At 32.3% G+C, this 19318-nt stretch overlaps 1 protein-coding gene and 2 non-coding genes across 3 annotated transcripts; 1 reads left to right on the top strand and 2 right to left on the bottom strand.

The window, feature by feature from the left end:
- The first annotated feature begins 5481 nt into the window (after positions 1-5481).
- LOC132036350 (nucleobase-ascorbate transporter 1) lies at positions 5482-11200 on the top strand. Its single transcript, XM_059426671.1, has 14 exons — positions 5482-5849; positions 7119-7216; positions 7360-7536; positions 7961-8061; positions 8144-8219; positions 8395-8454; positions 8536-8723; positions 8811-8907; positions 9062-9148; positions 9540-9598; positions 9684-9775; positions 9939-10016; positions 10094-10254; positions 10494-11200. Exons 1-14 carry the CDS (start codon positions 5774-5776, stop codon positions 10704-10706), a joined length of 1563 nt encoding a protein of 520 aa, XP_059282654.1. The 5' UTR covers positions 5482-5773; the 3' UTR covers positions 10707-11200.
- A 7723-nt stretch (positions 11201-18923) lies between these two features.
- LOC132038781 (small nucleolar RNA snoR77Y) lies at positions 18924-19009 on the bottom strand. The gene has a single exon (XR_009410258.1). It is a non-coding gene; the product is annotated as a small nucleolar RNA snoR77Y (small nucleolar RNA).
- Positions 19010-19084: 75 nt separating this feature from the next.
- On the bottom strand, positions 19085-19240 carry LOC132038792 (small nucleolar RNA snoR2/U65). Its single transcript, XR_009410268.1, has one exon. It is a non-coding gene; the product is annotated as a small nucleolar RNA snoR2/U65 (small nucleolar RNA).
- Positions 19241-19318: the final 78 nt, after the last annotated feature.

Raw genomic sequence — 19318 nt, 5'->3', positions numbered from 1 at the left:
AAACAAGCTAACCCGTTATCACAATCAAATGGATATTAGTGAAAAGACTTACTCTCGCAAGTGCTCGACATGTACGCAATTTGGGCATGATAAGCGTTCATGTGGGCAAAACTCACGTGGTGGCAGCACATCTGGAAGTAGAAGAGTGTCTAGAACTTGTTTTTTTTTTTTTTTTTTTTTTGTCTATTGTAATTTAATGATGTATTTCGTTGCTAATGGAATGAAATATTTTTCAATTATTATGAACCTCTCGTATTGGATGAATTATTTTTAAATATTGTATTTATTTTTGCACATTCAAAAAGTGCGGATTACACAATACAATAACAAAATAAAAAAGACATAAAAGAATCCGCACCCTATAAAATATGACACTTAAACCTAAATATAACAAGTTTTCAAACGTATTTCGGAGCACTTTACAACCCCTAAAACGACAATCCAAATGTATATGTATGCTTGATGTAATGAGCCGATATTATTGTACACTAAAAAAAATATTAAGTTCTATATAAAATATTTATATTCCGGTGTTTTGAAACGTGACTAATCTTCGGTCAAAGTACGCAAAAAACCTTAATTTTTGAGTTTGATAAGAGAAAGAATAAAGGTTGGGTCGGGTTTTAGGTAAGGGTTTCACGCACAGATTCTGTGCGTGAAAGGGACAAAATGTAAATCTGTGCGTGAAAGGGACAAAATGTAAATGTACACTTTGGCTTTCGCACTTCTCTGTGCGTGAAGCCTAATTTGATTCTTTTTTTTTTTTTAATGGGTTAGTTTGGTTCCAATTTTTTTTTTCTATTGAACCCCTGAACTCGTCCTCAAGTGTGTCTATCAAATACAATCTGATTTACATAGTATTCCATATTCAATGTAACAACATGCTAATATATATTCTAATTTAATTATGCCATCTTTTAGCTAAGATTAGCAGCAATTGAGAAGGAAAAAAAATAGCTCTTAATTAAGCTAGCAGTGGAAGAGCAGAACCAGCAGAAACTGACACATTCATGACCTAAAGAATAGCTTAACACATATCTCAAATATTTCTCCACCTTCATTTCCCCAATTTAATTTCTGCTTCTAATAAAAATCAGATTTAGGAGTTTGATAGACATACTTGAGGACTAGTTCAGAGGTTCAATAGGAACAACACTTAGTTGAGATGTCAAAATGAAAAAAAGGTGCAAGTTTAGGGGTCGTACATGCATTAAGTCTAAAATAAAATATGACACGTAAATAAACCAGTATTTTTTAATCTAAAAGTAGGCATTCAAGGGTAAATAGTGTAGCTACTTATAGGGCAGGACATTCAAGTGTAGGGAGTACAAATGTACAATGATGACAAGGAGCAAACAGAGCAGTAGAGTACTTTGCGTTGGATACAGTAATCTCATTAAATCCCCAACAACTACAAACTGAAATTTGCAGTAAATTAGAGGGATCAATTAACATCAATGTCTCTTCATCTTTTGCTGACCTTCCTCTCAATACACTCTGTTAACCTTCTGATCTTTTCTTGATCCCCCTAGAAACAAAAATATTATAATATAAAAATAATACAAAAGGAGCTTAAAAAAATCATTGAGCTTTCATTAATAAAGTAGCACAACTTTTTAGTGGTTTTTTTTTTTTTTTTTTGGCAATTGACCAAAATGAAATGTATACAAGTTTATCTACAACCACAAGAAAGTATAAAAAGTTGTTAGGGAAAATATTAGTGTAGAATGATAATGAGGGGGGGAAATGATTTCCAACTTTGTGAAGAGAATCATATTGGGTGGACCAAAAGAAAAAAAGTGTCATGTCCTAAATTGTAGAGCAATGTCAGGTTTAAGGTTATGATGGTTTAGTTAAATCTTGGTACAAAAATGGTCTTTTTTCCTGATTTTGTAGTGGCTCTGTACTCCCTCAAACAGTTATACTTTTGATTTTTCAGCTGAATAGTATCTCAACATTGATTCTGGTGGGGTATGCAGTTTTTTCAATCCAAGATTATGTACATCTCAATTTGAATGTCCAGATTTTTTCATACTCAGACATTAGTATACGTGAAAGATTAGATAAATGTTTATAACTTTTTTTGATTTACCCCATTCGGTATTCGGTATCCACAACTAATCAGGGGCGGAGCTAGGTAGGCTCGAGGGGGTTCCGAACCCCATCGGCGAAAAATTATAGTGTATATACAAGATTAATTTTTTTTTTTTATGTATATATAGTAGATGTTGAACCCCCTTGGAAACCTTTGTGTATTTACCTATTCATATTTTTTAACCCCCTAGTTGAAAATCCTGGCTCCGCCACTGCAACTAATATCAAAAAGTTGGCTGATTAGGAAAAAGAACACACAGCAACAATTAAGATAATTGTAGAGGAAATACTTCATTAGAATGAAGTAAGTCATTTTCTACTAATATATTTTTCATTAACCGAAAGTTTAGTCATACAGTACTTGATTACACAAGTTGAAAGGCATACACCAAAAACACTTTAAAATTTTAATTTTGTGTAAATTAAACAACTTCTTATCCAATTCGACACACAAAACCCAAAAAGTTTAATTAATGATTGTCCATTTCTCAAAGATGATGACCACCAAAAGCATAAGATACCTTAATGTGGGGATGCTTGGTGTAATTACAATGTAGATTATCATCATAAACTCTTCCTTGCGTTGACCACTTCCCCACCATTTTTGTATTTTTCAATATCCTTTGCCTCCTTTGTTTGCCACAAAAAATTATTGTCCTTCCACAATAATTAATTAATTCCACTTACATAGTTTCATGTGCACTTTATGAGATTTTTTGACATTGACCATGTTCAAGAGGAGGTTATGAGTCTATCCCCAAATTAAAGTTGATTTAGTTTAATTCCTCGAAAATGTTAGAGATGATATATAAATAAAAAAAATGGGTTTGAGCCTTCCAAAATCCTATAAATGGGTTGTGTGCAAGACATGTCACTTTTTCATCTTAAAATCAACATAGTTAAGAAGCAGAGTTGGGTGATAAAATGGAATTTGGGTCACGGAGGGATCGATAAACTTTTGGTTTGATTGGTGGTGTGGTGATGGCTCACACATCGACCAAGTTAATGGCGATCCTATCCAGATTGACACGTCTCTTAAAGTTTTTGAAGTATTGCTAGCTAGTAGATACACACTGAAATATCTCATCTGTAGCTTATTTCCTTAATCCATTTGTGATAAATGATATTTTATCTGTTTTTTATTTCTGACAAGGTTTTCTTTGCATATCGACTCACTTGAATTGGCGCTGGCAAAGTAGCAATGGAACATTTAATACCAAATCGGCTTATGAGTTCGCATGTGATCTGTAATCACTCCAAACGACATGAGTTGGTCTATAATATGGAAACTTCGCATGCCGAAGAAGATAAAGTATTTTTTATGGCTTATAAGGCATATTAAGCTTATGTCAAATGAACTTAGATTCATCAGGAAAATAATTGAGTCACCAAAATCCGAGCGATGTGACAATGATGTGGAGGACCCTTCACACATTATTAGGGCTTGTCGGAAGTCTAAACTGATATGGAATAATTTTATCTCACATAATGATATTAACAATATGAATGCTATGCCAATGATTGAATGGATTAATGATCTTATTAATGTTGCATGTCACTATGATAGTGCATGCTATACTTACATTGTCTATTATGTGGCATATCCGAAAAGAAAGAACTAAGAATGTGATTGAGAAGAAATGTCTATTTATAGAACTTATATGTAAACATATTAGGGAATATGCTAGGGAGATTGTTGAAATATTCCCCGGGCATATCTCTAAACCTAAACAAGCTAAACTGATCTCTTGGTCTTCTTCTTGTGCAGGAAAGATTAAATTCAATACTAATGGCGTATGAAGACTAAAATTGAAGATGCTTCCTTTGGAGGAATTTTTATAGATTATCAAGGTAAGAAGATATTGGGATATTCAGGTAAGTTGAGACCTGCTCCAAGCCTCGTTACGAAATTTTGGAGCATCAGACAAGGCCTACAATTAGCAAATGAACGTGGATATATTGATTTAGAAGTAGAATCAGACTGCCTTCTTATTGTCAAGCTTATAAAAGAGGAAGACATACAAATTCACCCACTTAGAACTATTATTGAAGATTGCAGATTCTTGCTAAAGATCACCAACGCGAGGATTTTCCACACATGAAGAGAGGCAAATAGTTGTGCCATTTTTTGGCAAATGAAGAAAAATTGCTAATTTGGGAAGACACAATTAAGGACATAGAGTTTTTGCTCCTTGCTGATTTAAGCAATGTAGCTTATGAGCGGTTTTAATTTTTGTTTTTAGTATTTTCTGATGTACTAAAAAAAAAAAATTAAAATAGGCTAGACGGAAAATTTAAAAACACGATAAACTAGTTACCATAAATACACATCGTCAACGTTTATAGTTTAATGGTACTGATTTGAGTCATACATGCAATATGTGTGTGTTCACTTCTTACTGTCTCCATTCCCCTCTCCTTCCTTCCCCTTCACCTATGTAACAGGATAAATTTAAAAACAAAAATTTACCAAAAGTGCACATGTTAAAAAAAAAAAAAAAAAAGAGAGAAGGTAAGACTAACAATGGATGAACACTAAAAAGCAGGTAAAATGATGCAAATTACTCTTTATGTACCGTTTCAAAGTGACAATATATACCATATCTTATTTTATATGACAATATTTGACAAAATACAACAACATTTAAGTATGCACACAATTATTTTTGACATATAAGCTAAATGTAAATAAATATACATAAAGTACATTTAGCATTTAATAGTTTTCATTATATCATGTCACTTTCATAAAGGCAATTCGAAGTTCGAACTGTTGAAATTAATATTTCTACATATAAAAAAATAGGTCCTTATTATTTATAAAAATAGTGTCATATAATATAAAATATTAAATTTAAGTCGGATAGAATAGTATTCCGGAAGGTAACATACTTTTAAATTGAAACTTAAATGATCCGAATAAAACTACGAGCTTAAAATTAGTCTCATATATTGGCATAAGGTAGTGAACATTTGGTAAAATTAATTAAGGTATGCATAAACTGACCGAACATCATGATTATAAAAAAGATTGGCATTAAGTAGTTGCACTAACGAATCCAACAAGAATAACCAAAATAATAAGAAGAATCCTAGTTGTTGTATAACTCAAGAGATTACATGAATAGTTTCCTCCAACAGAATTCACATTTAAAATTTAAAAACTAAAGAGATAGAGCAGCATGGAGTAATGGTTGAGCATGAAAGTTACCACTCCATTTTGAGTTTTGACTCTTGTGGGACCCAACAACAATGGCATATCTGCAATACAACAAATAATCAGGCCCTTTTTTGTTGAACAACTTTCAAAAAATAGTCTAAATAAGTTCTATTGGCTGTTAGTTTTCTTAACTCAGGTTTCAGGTTAGTTAAAAGTAGCCGTAATATAATAATCTGAGTTAAATTCTTTTTTTGAATAATTTACAGAGTGACATTTATTCCTTGTAAAAATTCTTGTTAGACTTTTTTAATGTATTTTTCTTTTCAACTTGTGGGGTTGGGGTTACAGTGTTAGTGCTGTTGCTGCTGGCTTGGTGCTTTACTTTGTTCTTAGTTTTTCTACTTTCTTTCTCTCAAATATTCTCTTCTTTTTTTTCTTTCTTTTGAGAGTGTGTTAATATTCTTTATCTCTATGTTATATTCTTTGTTGTGATTCTGTGAGGGAAAGAAGAAGAAGGCAATGGCTGACATTTCTCATCCTCCAATGGAACAACTTCAAGACCTTGAGTATTGCATAGACTCCAATCCTCCATGGCGTATATTTCTCTCTTTATCTCTCTTTCTACATCATGTGTTTTTGTTGGTCTAAAGTTATATTTGCTGAAACTTGTATGTTAAAGTGTTGCAGTTGTAATATAGCTATGTGGCTATGGCATTTACTAGCACTGTTCAATGTGTTGTGAGAAGTGAAGTGAAGGAGAAAGGATATTCTTTTGTGTTTATTGCTCATTTATCTTTTTTCTTTTTGTTTTGTTGGGTTGGTTTTCTTTTCTTGAATGATGCATTGAAGACTGTGTTTTTGTGTCTTCATTGGTTTGAGTTTTGTTTTGAATGTGAAAATCAATGCTGGGGACATTCTTTTTATGTTTATTTTCCTCTTCTCTCTCTTTCCCTTTTTTTTCTTTTTTTTAGCCTCTGGGAGTGGGCTAAGGGGTCCATTTAGAATTGATGATAAAAGTTTCACATTTTGAAAGTTGGGAACTTTTGCAACATTTTGTTTGGTTTCTGTGTTTTGTGTGCCTTAAAGGTGATATTTTTAATTGTCTTTACCCATTTTTTGATGGTTTAAAATGGGGGACTGAGAATGCTGGCTGGCTTTTGATATTTCTTCTTTGTAGTTTGTATAAAAGATTGTAACTTTAACATCTAATTCCTGTTATGGCTACAACCCTGCTCATTCTTGGGCTTTTTCCTAGCATTTCTTAACCATCCCAATGTAAGGCTCCTTTTTTCTTTAAGTAATACCCATTTTTGGTAATTTCCCAACGAAACAAGAACAAAATAGAAGTTTTTAGCATTCAGCAACAAATGCCAACAATGCACTTCTTGAAAATAGCCTGCACCCTCAAAAGTGGAATGTATGGAGAAACATTGATCTACAGGAACAACTATTAAGAATGTTAGTGAAAGACACAAAATTAATGAATACCAACAAAATGAGACTTCAGTCGGAGAAACATAAATGCAGATAATGGAGTCTCCAAATTTCAGTACTACTGGTCGTCCGCTGCATTTGATGAGGTGCTTCAGATAGTTCTATGTTATTTAATCCATTATGGCTTAATTAGTATTGGGTGGTCTAATGCCTGATGAAAACCTTTGCTCAGTTATTAATCTCTATACAATTTGTTTCTGGAAGAATGCTAGTATAGTGAAGCCATTTAATCTTGGGACTTGTCTGAGATTTCAACCATTGCCACAAATGGAAACTTCTCTTGTGCAGATTCTTGTGTATTTAACTTGGGAAAACTATTGGTGCCACTTTTATGTACTTACTTACTAAAGCAGTTTTTTCTTATCTGCAGCTGAAACCATCTTGTTAGCTTTTCAAAATTACATATTAGTGCTTGGCACAAGTGTGATGATCCCCTCAGCGCTTGTACCTTTAATGGGTGGATCAGATGTAAGCTGATTCTCTTTTATCTTATCATATGTATCACAGTCCAATTGCAGCAAAGAAAAAAAAATGATATCATCGCATTACCAGAAAACAGCGAATCTCAAGCTCATTTACTCATCAAAAAGATCTGTTATTTCTCCATCCAGGGGGACAAGGCAAGGGTTATACAAACCCTGCTCTTTGTGGCTGGAATAAATACTCTTCTCCAAGCACTGTTTGGAACTCGGTTGCCAGCTGTTGTTGGAGGTTCATTTGCATACGTCATTCCTATAGTCTATATAATTAGCGACTCACATCTTCAACGAATCAGTGAGCCACATGTAGTAAGTGTTCCAATCTCAGTCATTTTTCAATCCATTTTGTTCCAATGATCAACAGACTCATCATAAGCTGAAATTTTTGTTAGTCTGTAAAATGCTACACCAACATGTTAGTCCTTTTTTTGGGACTGATATCTACTGGTAAGTTCAACAAGTGAACTTGTATATGTTTACTCTTCTAGTTCATCGCACACAAGTTAAACTTTCTACTGGTACACCCTAATGGCATCATTTATCAAATTATGTATTTGAACGCTAGAATGGTCCGTATTTACAATGGGATCAAAGCCATAGTTTTGGTTGCCTAGGATGCCTTGGTTTGCAGACCTGATCACAGAGATATTTCCAAATTGATCTTTACATCATAATTTGCCTTTAATTTTCTCTAAGGCATTGGAAGAGGTTTAAGGATCTAACTATACTGCAGAGATTTGTACATACGATGCGAGCTATTCAAGGAGCTTTAATTGTCGCAGCTAGCATTCAAATTATTTTGGGATACAGCCAAGTTTGGGGGCTCTTCTCACGGTATGACACCAGCATTTTATTGCTCAGTAAGGTAGAGTAAGTACATAGCCATATTCTTGACTGTCTTGCTGCTTGTTTACAGATTCTTCAGTCCGCTTGGGATGGCACCCGTTGTGGGATTAGTTGGTTTCGGCTTATTTCAGCGAGGATTTCCCGCAGTAAGTATTTGTCGCCACTGATGAACTTCCATACTATTTTTGTTTTCCTTCTCCAGATTTAGATTGTTGGATAATTGTATGACCCTCGAGTTATTATCACTAATTCCTCATAAAACAAGTGATGAGCTGAATCATCTTGTCCCTTTCCTAATGAAATATTTCCTCATATTTGCAGCTAGGGAATTGCGTTGAAATTGGGCTTCCAATGCTATTGTTGGTCATTGGCTTGTCACAAGTAAGTGGTGCTTTAAAATGGCGGAACATTTCTCACCCATACCCTCTTGAGGTCACTTAAGTAACACTTGTGTTTTTGCAGTATCTAAAGAATGTTAAACCAATGAGGGATTTTCCAATATTCGAGCGATTCCCTGTTTTAATTTGTGTTACCATTATCTGGATATATTCGACCATTCTGACGGCTAGTGGGGCTTACCGTGGCAAAAATGCTCTAACGCAACATAATTGCCGCACTGATAGAGCAAATCTCATTTCTACTGCTCCATGGTGTGTTTAGTGCTTGGTATTTCTCTTAAAATACAGTTGTTGATATATGCTAGTGGTTTTAAACTTCCGTTTGGAATATAATTTCAGGTTTAAGTTTCCATATCCCCTGCAGTGGGGGCCTCCTACTTTTGCTGCTGGGCATTCTTTTGCTATGATGTCTGCAGTTCTTGTCTCAATGGTTGAGGTACTTCAAATCGTAACGAATGCCTCTAAAGTATAATAATGTGAAGATTATTGCAACACAATTGCTTGCGTCCAAATACTTTATTTGCGCTTGTTGAAGCTACATTTTTACTGGCATATGGGAAACAGTATATTCTGACTCTAACTATGTGCAGTCAACCGGAGCTTATATGGCGGCATCTCGTCTGGCAATTGCCACTCCACCTCCTGCCTACGTACTAAGCCGTGGTATTGGATGGCAGGTAGCTTTTCTTGGTTCCTACTTTTTTACTTCTTGTGTGCCCCGCCTTGCTGTCCAAATCTGATTGACAAAGCAAATATAATAGTCATGGTGAGGAATAGTCTAACTCAATAGAAGGCTATTTTGTTAAATTTTATAGATATAACCATGATTCACTAAAATCAGATTAAATAGAGTGCATGAATGTTTGTTGATTAAGTAAATACTCTTTTGAGGAGAAGTAGAAAGCATTTCTATAAAGTTTCTAATTGTTACTAATATTTTGACGACAATAAATTCATAACTGTGAAAACGGATTCTTTTTCAAGTTCCGCTTATATCATTAGTAGGAGTTCTTTTGACCAAATTCATTTCTCTAAAAACATTTTATTGTTCTAATTATCATTTTGCAGGGAATAGGCATATTGCTTGATGGACTTTTTGGAACATGCACTGGTTCAACTGTTTCTGTGTAAGAATTCAGGCATAAAAATACAGCCCTTTCTGTACTTTGGGATGATTTATAGGTAAGAAGTAACCATGGCATATCATTTCAGAGAAAATGTGGGACTTCTTGGATTGACTCGAGTTGGAAGTCGAAGAGTTGTTCAAATTTCTGCAGGTTTCATGATATTCTTTGCTATGCTAGGTTAGTACATTCACACTCTATCACGGCATATTTTTCTAAATATTTTCAACTTATTTCCTTGCTAAGTTTTAGTGTTTGACATTGAATTATAGAAATATGCAATCATTAACTGGTTTCCGAGGTGTTTTAAACTGCACTCTAAATAATTGTTTGCAATATTCAGGGAAATTTGGGGCTGTTTTTGCATCGATACCTTTCCCAATATATGCTGCACTGTATTGTGTTCTGTTTGGCCTTGTAGGTATGCTATTATTTTCAGATAACATCATTTCATATATGGTTTTCCTCCGGATTGTAAATGTGGTTTCCCTTCTGCAGGCTCAGTTGGATTATCATTTCTTCAATTCACAAATTTGAATTGTATGAGGAATCTCATAATAACGGGACTATCACTTTTCCTTGGGATATCAATTCCACAATTTTTCAATGAATATTGGCATCCAGCTCGTCATGGTCTTGTTAAAACCGACGCTGGCTGGGTGAGTACTATTTAAATTACCTGCATCTTCAAAACTCATACTAAGACATTTCTTCTTTTGGCAAAGTTGATCACATACAGTGTTAACATGAAAAATATTAACTTACAATTATCGATGGATTGTATTAAGGTCTAAATGAAGTCGTATAGGAGTTTGAAATATGTTCCATTAAAGCTGTTACAAGGCATGCGAGTTTTATTATGTTTTGAGATCCCAAAACTGGTTTGAAATGTTTGCAGTTCAATGCATTTGTCAACACCATATTCACGTCGCCTCCAATGGTGGGGCTAATAGTTGCTGTGTTTCTTGACAACACATTGGACGTGGAGACTGCAAAGAAAGATCGTGGCATGCCTTGGTGGGTGAAATTCAGAACTTTCAGAGGTGATAACAGAAACGAAGAGTTCTACACGTTGCCATTCAATCTCAACCGGTTCTTTCCTCCTACGTAGCATGGCTGAAAAGCTTAGTTCTCTTTTGCATTAACATGATAGATCAAAGTCTCAGAATGGGTCTCTGGCATCATTTTATTTACAGACACTTGATCACAAGCTAATTTTTGTAACCTGAATCTATTCGATTTTTTGAGGGCATTGGCTAGCAAGGTTAGAAGGGGAGCCTTGGTGCAACGCTAAAGTTGTGTGACCTATTGATCCCACGTTCAATAGGTCACACGTTGGTTTGTGAAAGTGGGATGTTTCATGCACCAAATTGCCCTTTTTATTGGCTAGCGAGGTCCCAAGTAGGAATCTATAGAGCTTACTGATCAATGCTGTGTAGCTATTGCACTTTGATGAATAAGGAAAAAGAGTTCTCCCTCACTTTGCCTTTGAGCATGTTCTGTTGAGGGAACCATAGCAGCAATGATTATTACGTAAAGAAAGAGACTTTCTTCAGATTCATGCTATAATTACTGAATGAAACTGCATCAATCTTTTCCCTTGAAGCTGGAAAATAGTCAAAATTTCCTAAATAGTTGAATAAACAAATCGAAATCCATAAGGAAGAAGAAAACCGGGAAAAAACCCAAGAACACGAAAAAGAAAAAAAAAAACGATTTGATTATGATTAGTTTATTTATTGAGCAAAAAAATCAATAAGTTCAATTTAATTGACTCAAGATTAACAACCAGCACTTCCAGCCAAAGACTACGAATTTTCCAAATGAAGGGTAAATTGTGGAGTCCATTTGCACAAACTTTCAAAATCTACTTATCTTGAGAATTACTTTTTGTGGAATAGAGTTTCAAATTTATTTTATTTTTAAAAAAAAGCAATTTGTGTTTGGACAAATTTGAGAAATGTGTATGCTATAAAAACAGTTTATAGATAAATGATCTAAATTATCTAATCAAGTTTGTTTAAGTTCATTTGCTTAAAATATAAAAAGTAGAATTTTAAAATAGAGAAATGGAACATATATCAAAATCTTGGCAATGCATGTGTTGTCGACAATGCTAGAAAGTTTCAACTTCTGTCCCCATAGTAAACAGTAGCTTCACCAAGGCTCAAAAACGTTTAAATTTTAAACTAGCAAAGTATGTCCGTGCGATGCACGGTGCTCAACATGGTTAATTTAGTTATTCACTTTCTCTAGTCTTTAAGATTTGTTAATGTACCATCACTTTAGTTAAAATTAAAAAGTGGAGTTTAAAAATTAAATATATCTTCTAACTTTAACATTAATTGAAAAAAGTTTCATGTGTTTTAAATTTTTTTTTTTTTTGAAATCTCAAACATGTATGATATAATTAAGTCTTTGAGATGGAAGGAGTTGGACTATTTTCTCGTTGTCATATCAATGAAAGTTGTTCATCGATGGAAAAAAGAAAATTAGTAAGAATTTGAGGAAAAATTAATATTTTAATTCTAGTTTTTTCTTTTAATTTTTTAATATTTAATATGTATCCCGACAAGTTGATATCCATCGCTATTGACTAATTTTTCATATCTAAACATAAGAACTATTTTTCTATATATTGGATTTCATAAAAGAAAAATTAATAAAATATTTTTAAAATTAATTAAACAAAAAATAAGTTAATAAGGGGTAAATCAGTTACATTACAATTTTTTATATTAACAATTATAGATTAAAAGAATTGTTACAAAGAAATCAAAATTAGAAAGATAGACATAATATCGTAAATCATAGAGTTTTAATCCATAAGTAAAATTATCAAATTCCTAAATGAAAATATAAAGTAATAAATTTTATAACTGTAAAGAAACAATAATCAGAGAATACAAAGGAGAATAAAAATAAGTAAGTAATGTCAAAGAAGGAAAAAGGGAATAAAAAGGCACTCCGTTCAAAATAAGTGTCCACTTAACCTTTTTATTGTGGTTTGTTGGATTTCATAAAAGAAAAACTAATAATATATTTTTAAAATTAATTAAACAAAAATCAAAATTAGAAAGATAGACATAATATTGTAAATCATAGAGTTTTAATCCATAAGTAAAATTATCAAATTCCTAAATGAAAATATAAAGTAATAAATTTTAAATTTTATAAATGTAAAGAAACAATAATCAGAGAACACACAGGAGAATAAAAATAAGTAAAGTAATGTTAAAGAAGGAAAAAGGAAATAAAAACGTACTCCGTTCAAAATAAGTGTCCACTTAGCCTTTTTATTGTGGTTCAAAATAAGTGTTAACTTACATAATCAAGGAATTAATTGTATTCTTCTAGATTTGCCTCTATTTACTCAAGACGATAAATAAGCAAGAATTTTATTAATTAAGGATAGTTTAGTCAAAATATCTATTTTTTTGTTGAAGCTAATGTTTTCTTAAAAGATGTGAAAAAGGCTAAGTTAACAATTATTTCGAATTAGAGTGTAAATATGTGTCACTCAAAAGAGGAGGATTAGAATGACGTGCAAACACGTGTGTATATAATAAGAGAATAAATATTCAATATCATGACATATGTTCAAGTGGGATGAAAAATAAGTTTGGTTAAAGTGTACAATTAACTAAATTTTTTGTACAAACACGTGTCCATTCATCATTAATGAAATTGACAAAATTTATAGTACAATCTATAAGACTTTTGGTACAATTTATTGTAATGTCAAAAGAAGGAAAAAGGGAATAAAAAGGTACTCCGTTCAAAATAAATGTTCACTCAGTCTTTTTATTGTGGTTCAAAATAAGTGCTAACTTACATAATCAAAAAATTAATTGTATTCTTCCAGATTTGCCTCTATTTACTGAAGACAATAAATAAGCAAGAATTTTATTAATTAAGGATAGTTTAGTCAAAGTATCTAGTAATTTAGTAATTTCAATTTGTACTTTCTACTATACTATGACGTCAATATGCTTGTTTCACCTCGAGGGCATTCAGGTAAATATACGTAAAATGGAGCAATGTTGTTGGGCAAAAAGGTATCTTACTGTGGCTGAAATGTAGATTTTTGAATGACTTGACCAACTTGCCCCTTGCTAAGCTAATCATACATCACCACAGAATCCAAAAGCTTTTCAAGACGTCGGTCCCATCTGACTTTTTGTGCTACATGTCCCCTAGGTACTCCCTAACGTGGATCCCACTTTTCCATATCCATCCAAGCATTCTTTACCATTTGTATTCAAACATAATAGACCAAACCTATCGACAGCCCCTCGTGATCGCTAAGATTTTTCACTTAGACATCTAAACTTAGGGATGTCCCTATTGAACATTTACATTACCTGAAATTTATTTCAATTAGACACTCTTTATACAATTAACCAAATATGTGAAGAGTGTGTATTACACGTATTACACTCGCCGGTGACATATCAAAATGACGAATTAAATGAAGACACGTGGTATTTGGATCTGAAATAATAGTTACAAATGAAGTATGAGAAAAAAGAAAAGAAAAACTATTTTTCTACAAAAATTAAAAATAACAAAATTATTTTATAAACCCAAGCCAACGCCACCTACCCAACCCTACCACTATCATCTTTTGTTTCATTCCATCCAGGTAGCCATGGTAAAACTGGAGACCACCGGAAATTAGTGCAGATGGAAGACGACGTGGTTAGAAAATATTTTGTTGATTTCTTTGTATTTTTTGTTCTCTGCTCCATAATCCTCCCTCCCCCCCCCCCCTTTCTCGCGCCCCCACCCCTCTTCCACCAGCCTCCCAAACGAAACAATTAGTAATAATTTATTAGATCCTAATGAAAATTTTCGCCGAAGCTCAATCGGGAAATATCGAATTGGTGAGAAGTAAAGAACATCACCGGAATTTAAGCAAAAAATACTTTCCTAAGAATCGCAATCTATTGTGAGTAACAAACCCAACAACTATTCACACCATTAAGATCCTCAACTTGGAAAATTGGTCATCTCCATCTTGTTTCGAAAGTGATAAATAACGAACCACAACGGCAAAATTCTCTTGAAAGTTTGCTTAATTTTCAGTAATTATCCTACTTGACGCCCACCTTCTATTCATCTTCTTCTACATTCTTGTGTGTAAGAAAAACAATTCCACATATGAATCTTATTTTCTGAACTACTTCAACAAATAAATATTAAGTGAACAAGAAATATCGGATGCATAGATGACTATGAGAATCTAATCTTTATTTTCTACGGTGAGGTAGGAGATTTGTTAATGGTAGAATATTAAGTGGAGAAGAAAGAGAAAAAAGAATAAAAAAAAACCAAGAAGATGAAGGAGGAAATTAAAAGAACAAAGAAAAACTAAAAATTTGTTTTTTTAGACTCTTCACGCGCTTGTTTGGCGTGAAAATCACACCAGTCGCCAAGTCAGCGAAAAGTGTCTAAATGACACAGTTGGGCCATACTTCGGATGTCTAAATGAAACAAGGTCCACTTTATTTGCTCAAGTGAAAGAAGTGGACGATCACAGATGTCTGCCGATGGGTTTGGCCAACATAATAAATTCATAGGAGAAATATGCATTACACTACTGTTTTTTTATCACTCACTTTAGAATTAATTTTGTACCATGTTTGATAGAATGCCTCCCTACCTATGATAGGGGTAAGGTCTGCGTACACTCTACCCTCTCCAGACCTCACATTGTGGGATTCATTGGGTATGTTGTTGTTGTTTGATAGAATGTATAAATTATTTCATGATAAATTTATACCTTCTACCAAATAAAGTATAAAATAAAGCCCATAATTAAAGATGAATATCACACCTTATCCCATTAACTTTGGAATTATTTTATCACATCTTTTAGATGGGATAAATTTGTCCCGGAATTATAATCCTAGAATTATAATACCGGGATAATTTTGTCAGCATACCAAACGACCACTGAAATTTTCTTTCAACTAAGTTTTTGCAGAATAACTGCAACGCATAATAAATTGCATACAAATTATAAGGAATTTTATTAGATTCTATATATAATACAAAAGAAAAATTATATTCTTTAGTCAACTACTTTAGTTATTTTTCCGATTGAATGTTTCACTCTCTAATTTTTTAGAGAATAATGACAACTCAATTTGCTCTGCACTTGACTTGAAAGGCTGAATCAATCTTACTATGGGTATTGAAACAACAAAGATGGCCTAATAAAGCTCAACGGAAAAGAAACTTATTTATGTTAAAGTACCTTCGGAAAAAATTATTTCCTTCCAGATTGCAATTCATCATTTTTTATTAGCTTCTCAAAATGTATGCATATTTGATTCAAAATGTCGTCGTTTTGATATTTCTATTTATATATAAGTGGCAAAGGAGGACGAACACAACATTGACAAATTGTACAAAAAGCTGTCTGAGTTGTACACTAAATTTGGACTTATTCCAAGTGTACTTGATTTCTTTCCTTTTTTTCCAGTTGTGGGTCCACTTCCTTTAACAAGTACTACTACTTGGTTTGTCACCTATTCTCTGTACACGTGTATTTCACTTTTACGTTATCATATTTCTTTACTTCTACACTTCATTTTATTACTCTATTACGTAAAAGCAGATGAAATTATACTCTAAGTAGAGACTAACATGTGTACATTTCGGAAATTTAACATTAATTTTACCTCTTGTGTTTTTACTTTTTAAGTCCCCACGTGTCCGCAGTGTCTCAATTGTCCTTTCATTTCCTCCATTTGGCATATAGTCCATCTGTCTCAATTTAAGTGTCTAAGTTTGACTAGGCAAGAAATTTAAAAAATAAAGATAGACTTTTAAATCTGTGATTCTAAATTAAAAATGAGTATAATATAATAAAATATCCTTTGAATCTTATGATTATAAACTTGACATATAGGATATCTAAATTGTCAACTTACTAAATATAAAAAGAGGCGGACATAACCAAAATAAAATAAATTTTAACAATAATTGAGAAATTAAGGGGGAAAATAAGAGGAAAAGAAACAAAATATGGAGACTCACTAAGGAGAATCGCGGTATCCTTTGCAAAATATACAAACCATAAAGACTAACTAAAGTGAGTAATGCCTTTCTTCTTCACTATTCCTGATCTCTCAAATTTCTTCTACTTCTCCCCGGCTTCACTCGCTCGATCTGATTTTTCTCTGGGCTACTTGGTGGTTCATATAGTTCGTACTCTGATTTGAGATTTTCTTTTAATTTTTTCTTTGTAAATTAGAGTTTTGCTATTAATTTTGGTGAGTTTATTCTACAAATTTATTTGTTTATTCTTTGAATCTTGTGATTATAAACTTGACATGTAGAATATTTGAATTATCAGCTTACTAAATATAAGAAAAAAGCGGACACAACCAAAATAAGATAAATTTTAACAACAATTGAGAAATTAAGAAGAAAAATAAGAGGAAAAGAAACAAAATATGGAGACTCACTAAGGAGAATCGCGGAATCCTATGCAAAATATACAAACCATAAAGACTAACTAAAATGAGTAACTAAATTAATCACGTTGGGTCCCGTGCATCGCACGGGCATAGTTTGCTAGTTTTTTTTGTAGAAGCTAATGTTTTCTTAAGAGATGTGAAAAAGGCTAAGTAAATAATTATTTCAAATCGGAGAGTGTAAATACGTATCACTCAAAAGAGGAGGATTAGAATGAAGTGCATACACGTGTATATAGGACAATAGAATAAATATTTAATACCATGACATATGTTCAAGTGGGATGAAAAAGAAGTTTGGTTAAAGTGAACAGTTTACTAAATTTGGGAAACTTACATAAATCACCATATTTTGAGATTTTCTTACATATTATAGCTACTTTTTCATATTTACCATATGTAGCTGATTTTTAGATTTTTACTGTTGTATTTCGTTTGTAAAAATACATGTATTTCCTGACCTTCCTTATTTTTTGGACGATTTTTTAGTGCCCCATTAATGATGGAATCTTCTAATAATGGATACACCCCACAAATCACGTATTTATCATATCCTCCATAACTCATCAGGTTTCTCTTTCATAGTTAAATACATGTATTTTTTTCCTATTTTTTTGGGATAAAACATTTGGGCTGTATTTCATTATAGTTTAATACATGTATTTTTTTAAGCTAATTATTTCGGTTGTATTTCCTCATAATTAAATACATGTATTTTATTTTTATTTTTATTTTTTGGGGCTAAATATTTCGTCTGTATTTCCTTATAGTTTAATGCATGTATTTTTAAATACAAGTGAATATAAGAAAATACACTCTATACAAAAAAATACAAGCGAAAATATAAAAAATACGTATTTCCACCAAAAAATATGAACACATCTAAATCTTTTTTAGAAATACACTGTAGTCGTGAGGAGAAATACAACATAAGCAAAAACGCTAAAATTTACCAAAATTTGTTACTTGTAATGGGAGTAAAAATTGTGCTAAGATGTGAGAGAAATCGTGTTAATTATGGTGAGAAATAATGAGAGTAAAAATTGGATAGAGAGAATTTAAGATGTGAGAGAAAAATATTTAAAAAGGAAAAGAGATTGTGAGTAAGTAAGAGAGTGGTACCTTATTTTTAAGAAAATACACTGCATTTATAAAAACAAGTTATAAATGGTAATTTGATAAATTATTAAGCTACTAATAATAAATAAAAAAAAAGATAGTTAATATTAATAAATAGATCTTAGACATAGCTATAACAAGTAAATTTTCCTTAGTTTCAATATATTAAATTAATTAAGTCCAGATATTGCAGTTGGTTTCCATGGCAAGAGGGCAGCAAACACTGGATTAGTTAAACTTGTAATAAATCATTGTAGTATATAAAATACTGTAAAACTTGAAGATTGTATATTCACTTAAAAGCTACGTAAAATATACCTTGGAATAACAACTTTTTATTTTAAAAAAATAGAGTTCAAAGTCTAATTTTGCAGCCAATTTCTAATGTTCATAAGCCCTATAACAGCGCTAATTTCCTTTATTTGACAAGTTTAACCATTTTCTTATTTTAAAAGTTCATAAATTTCAAATAGTAAAACTTCAAATATCCACAGACTAATATTTGATGCTGAGAAGGGTATAGTTTTGTAGTATTATTAAGCATTAGATGAAAATTTAGAACACGTTCATATTCATTAAACATAAAACATAGCATGAAGAAAAATTTGGTGTATTTGCCACCTATAACTGAATTCTTTTTAAAAATGAAATAAGATAATTAGCGACTCCAAATATGATTTAATTGAAAATCCTATATTGATAAGGTGAGATGAAAGGTAATAGAGAAGGCTCAGATACAGCCGAATTGACATCAATGTAAATGTTCAGACGGTAATTCCAAATATTTAATAAAAATCCTCATTGGCTTCATTACTCACTAAATAAAATTCAAGAAGAGACTTTTTTTTTTCAGAAAAAAATAATAATTAGAAGAGATAATAAAAATTGTAATCGCACGAAACGGCTCCGTGCAGGAATTGAAAAACCCATACACAGATTCCTATCAAAATGCGAAACGTTAAATAAAAACTTGTTATTGGTCCAATCATAGCACCTTCGGTCATTGCTTATTTTGCTACCGTCGACGTGGCATCGGACCTTCTAGAAGAAAATATTACATAAATAAGAAATGGAATAGACCTCAGAGACCCGTTACAAATCACACAAACAACGGCAG

Source organism: Lycium ferocissimum, chromosome 11 (genome assembly GCF_029784015.1).
Source record: "Lycium ferocissimum isolate CSIRO_LF1 chromosome 11, AGI_CSIRO_Lferr_CH_V1, whole genome shotgun sequence".
NCBI lineage: Eukaryota > Viridiplantae > Streptophyta > Magnoliopsida > Solanales > Solanaceae > Lycium > Lycium ferocissimum.
This window is presented reverse-complemented; position numbering and strand designations above follow the sequence as displayed.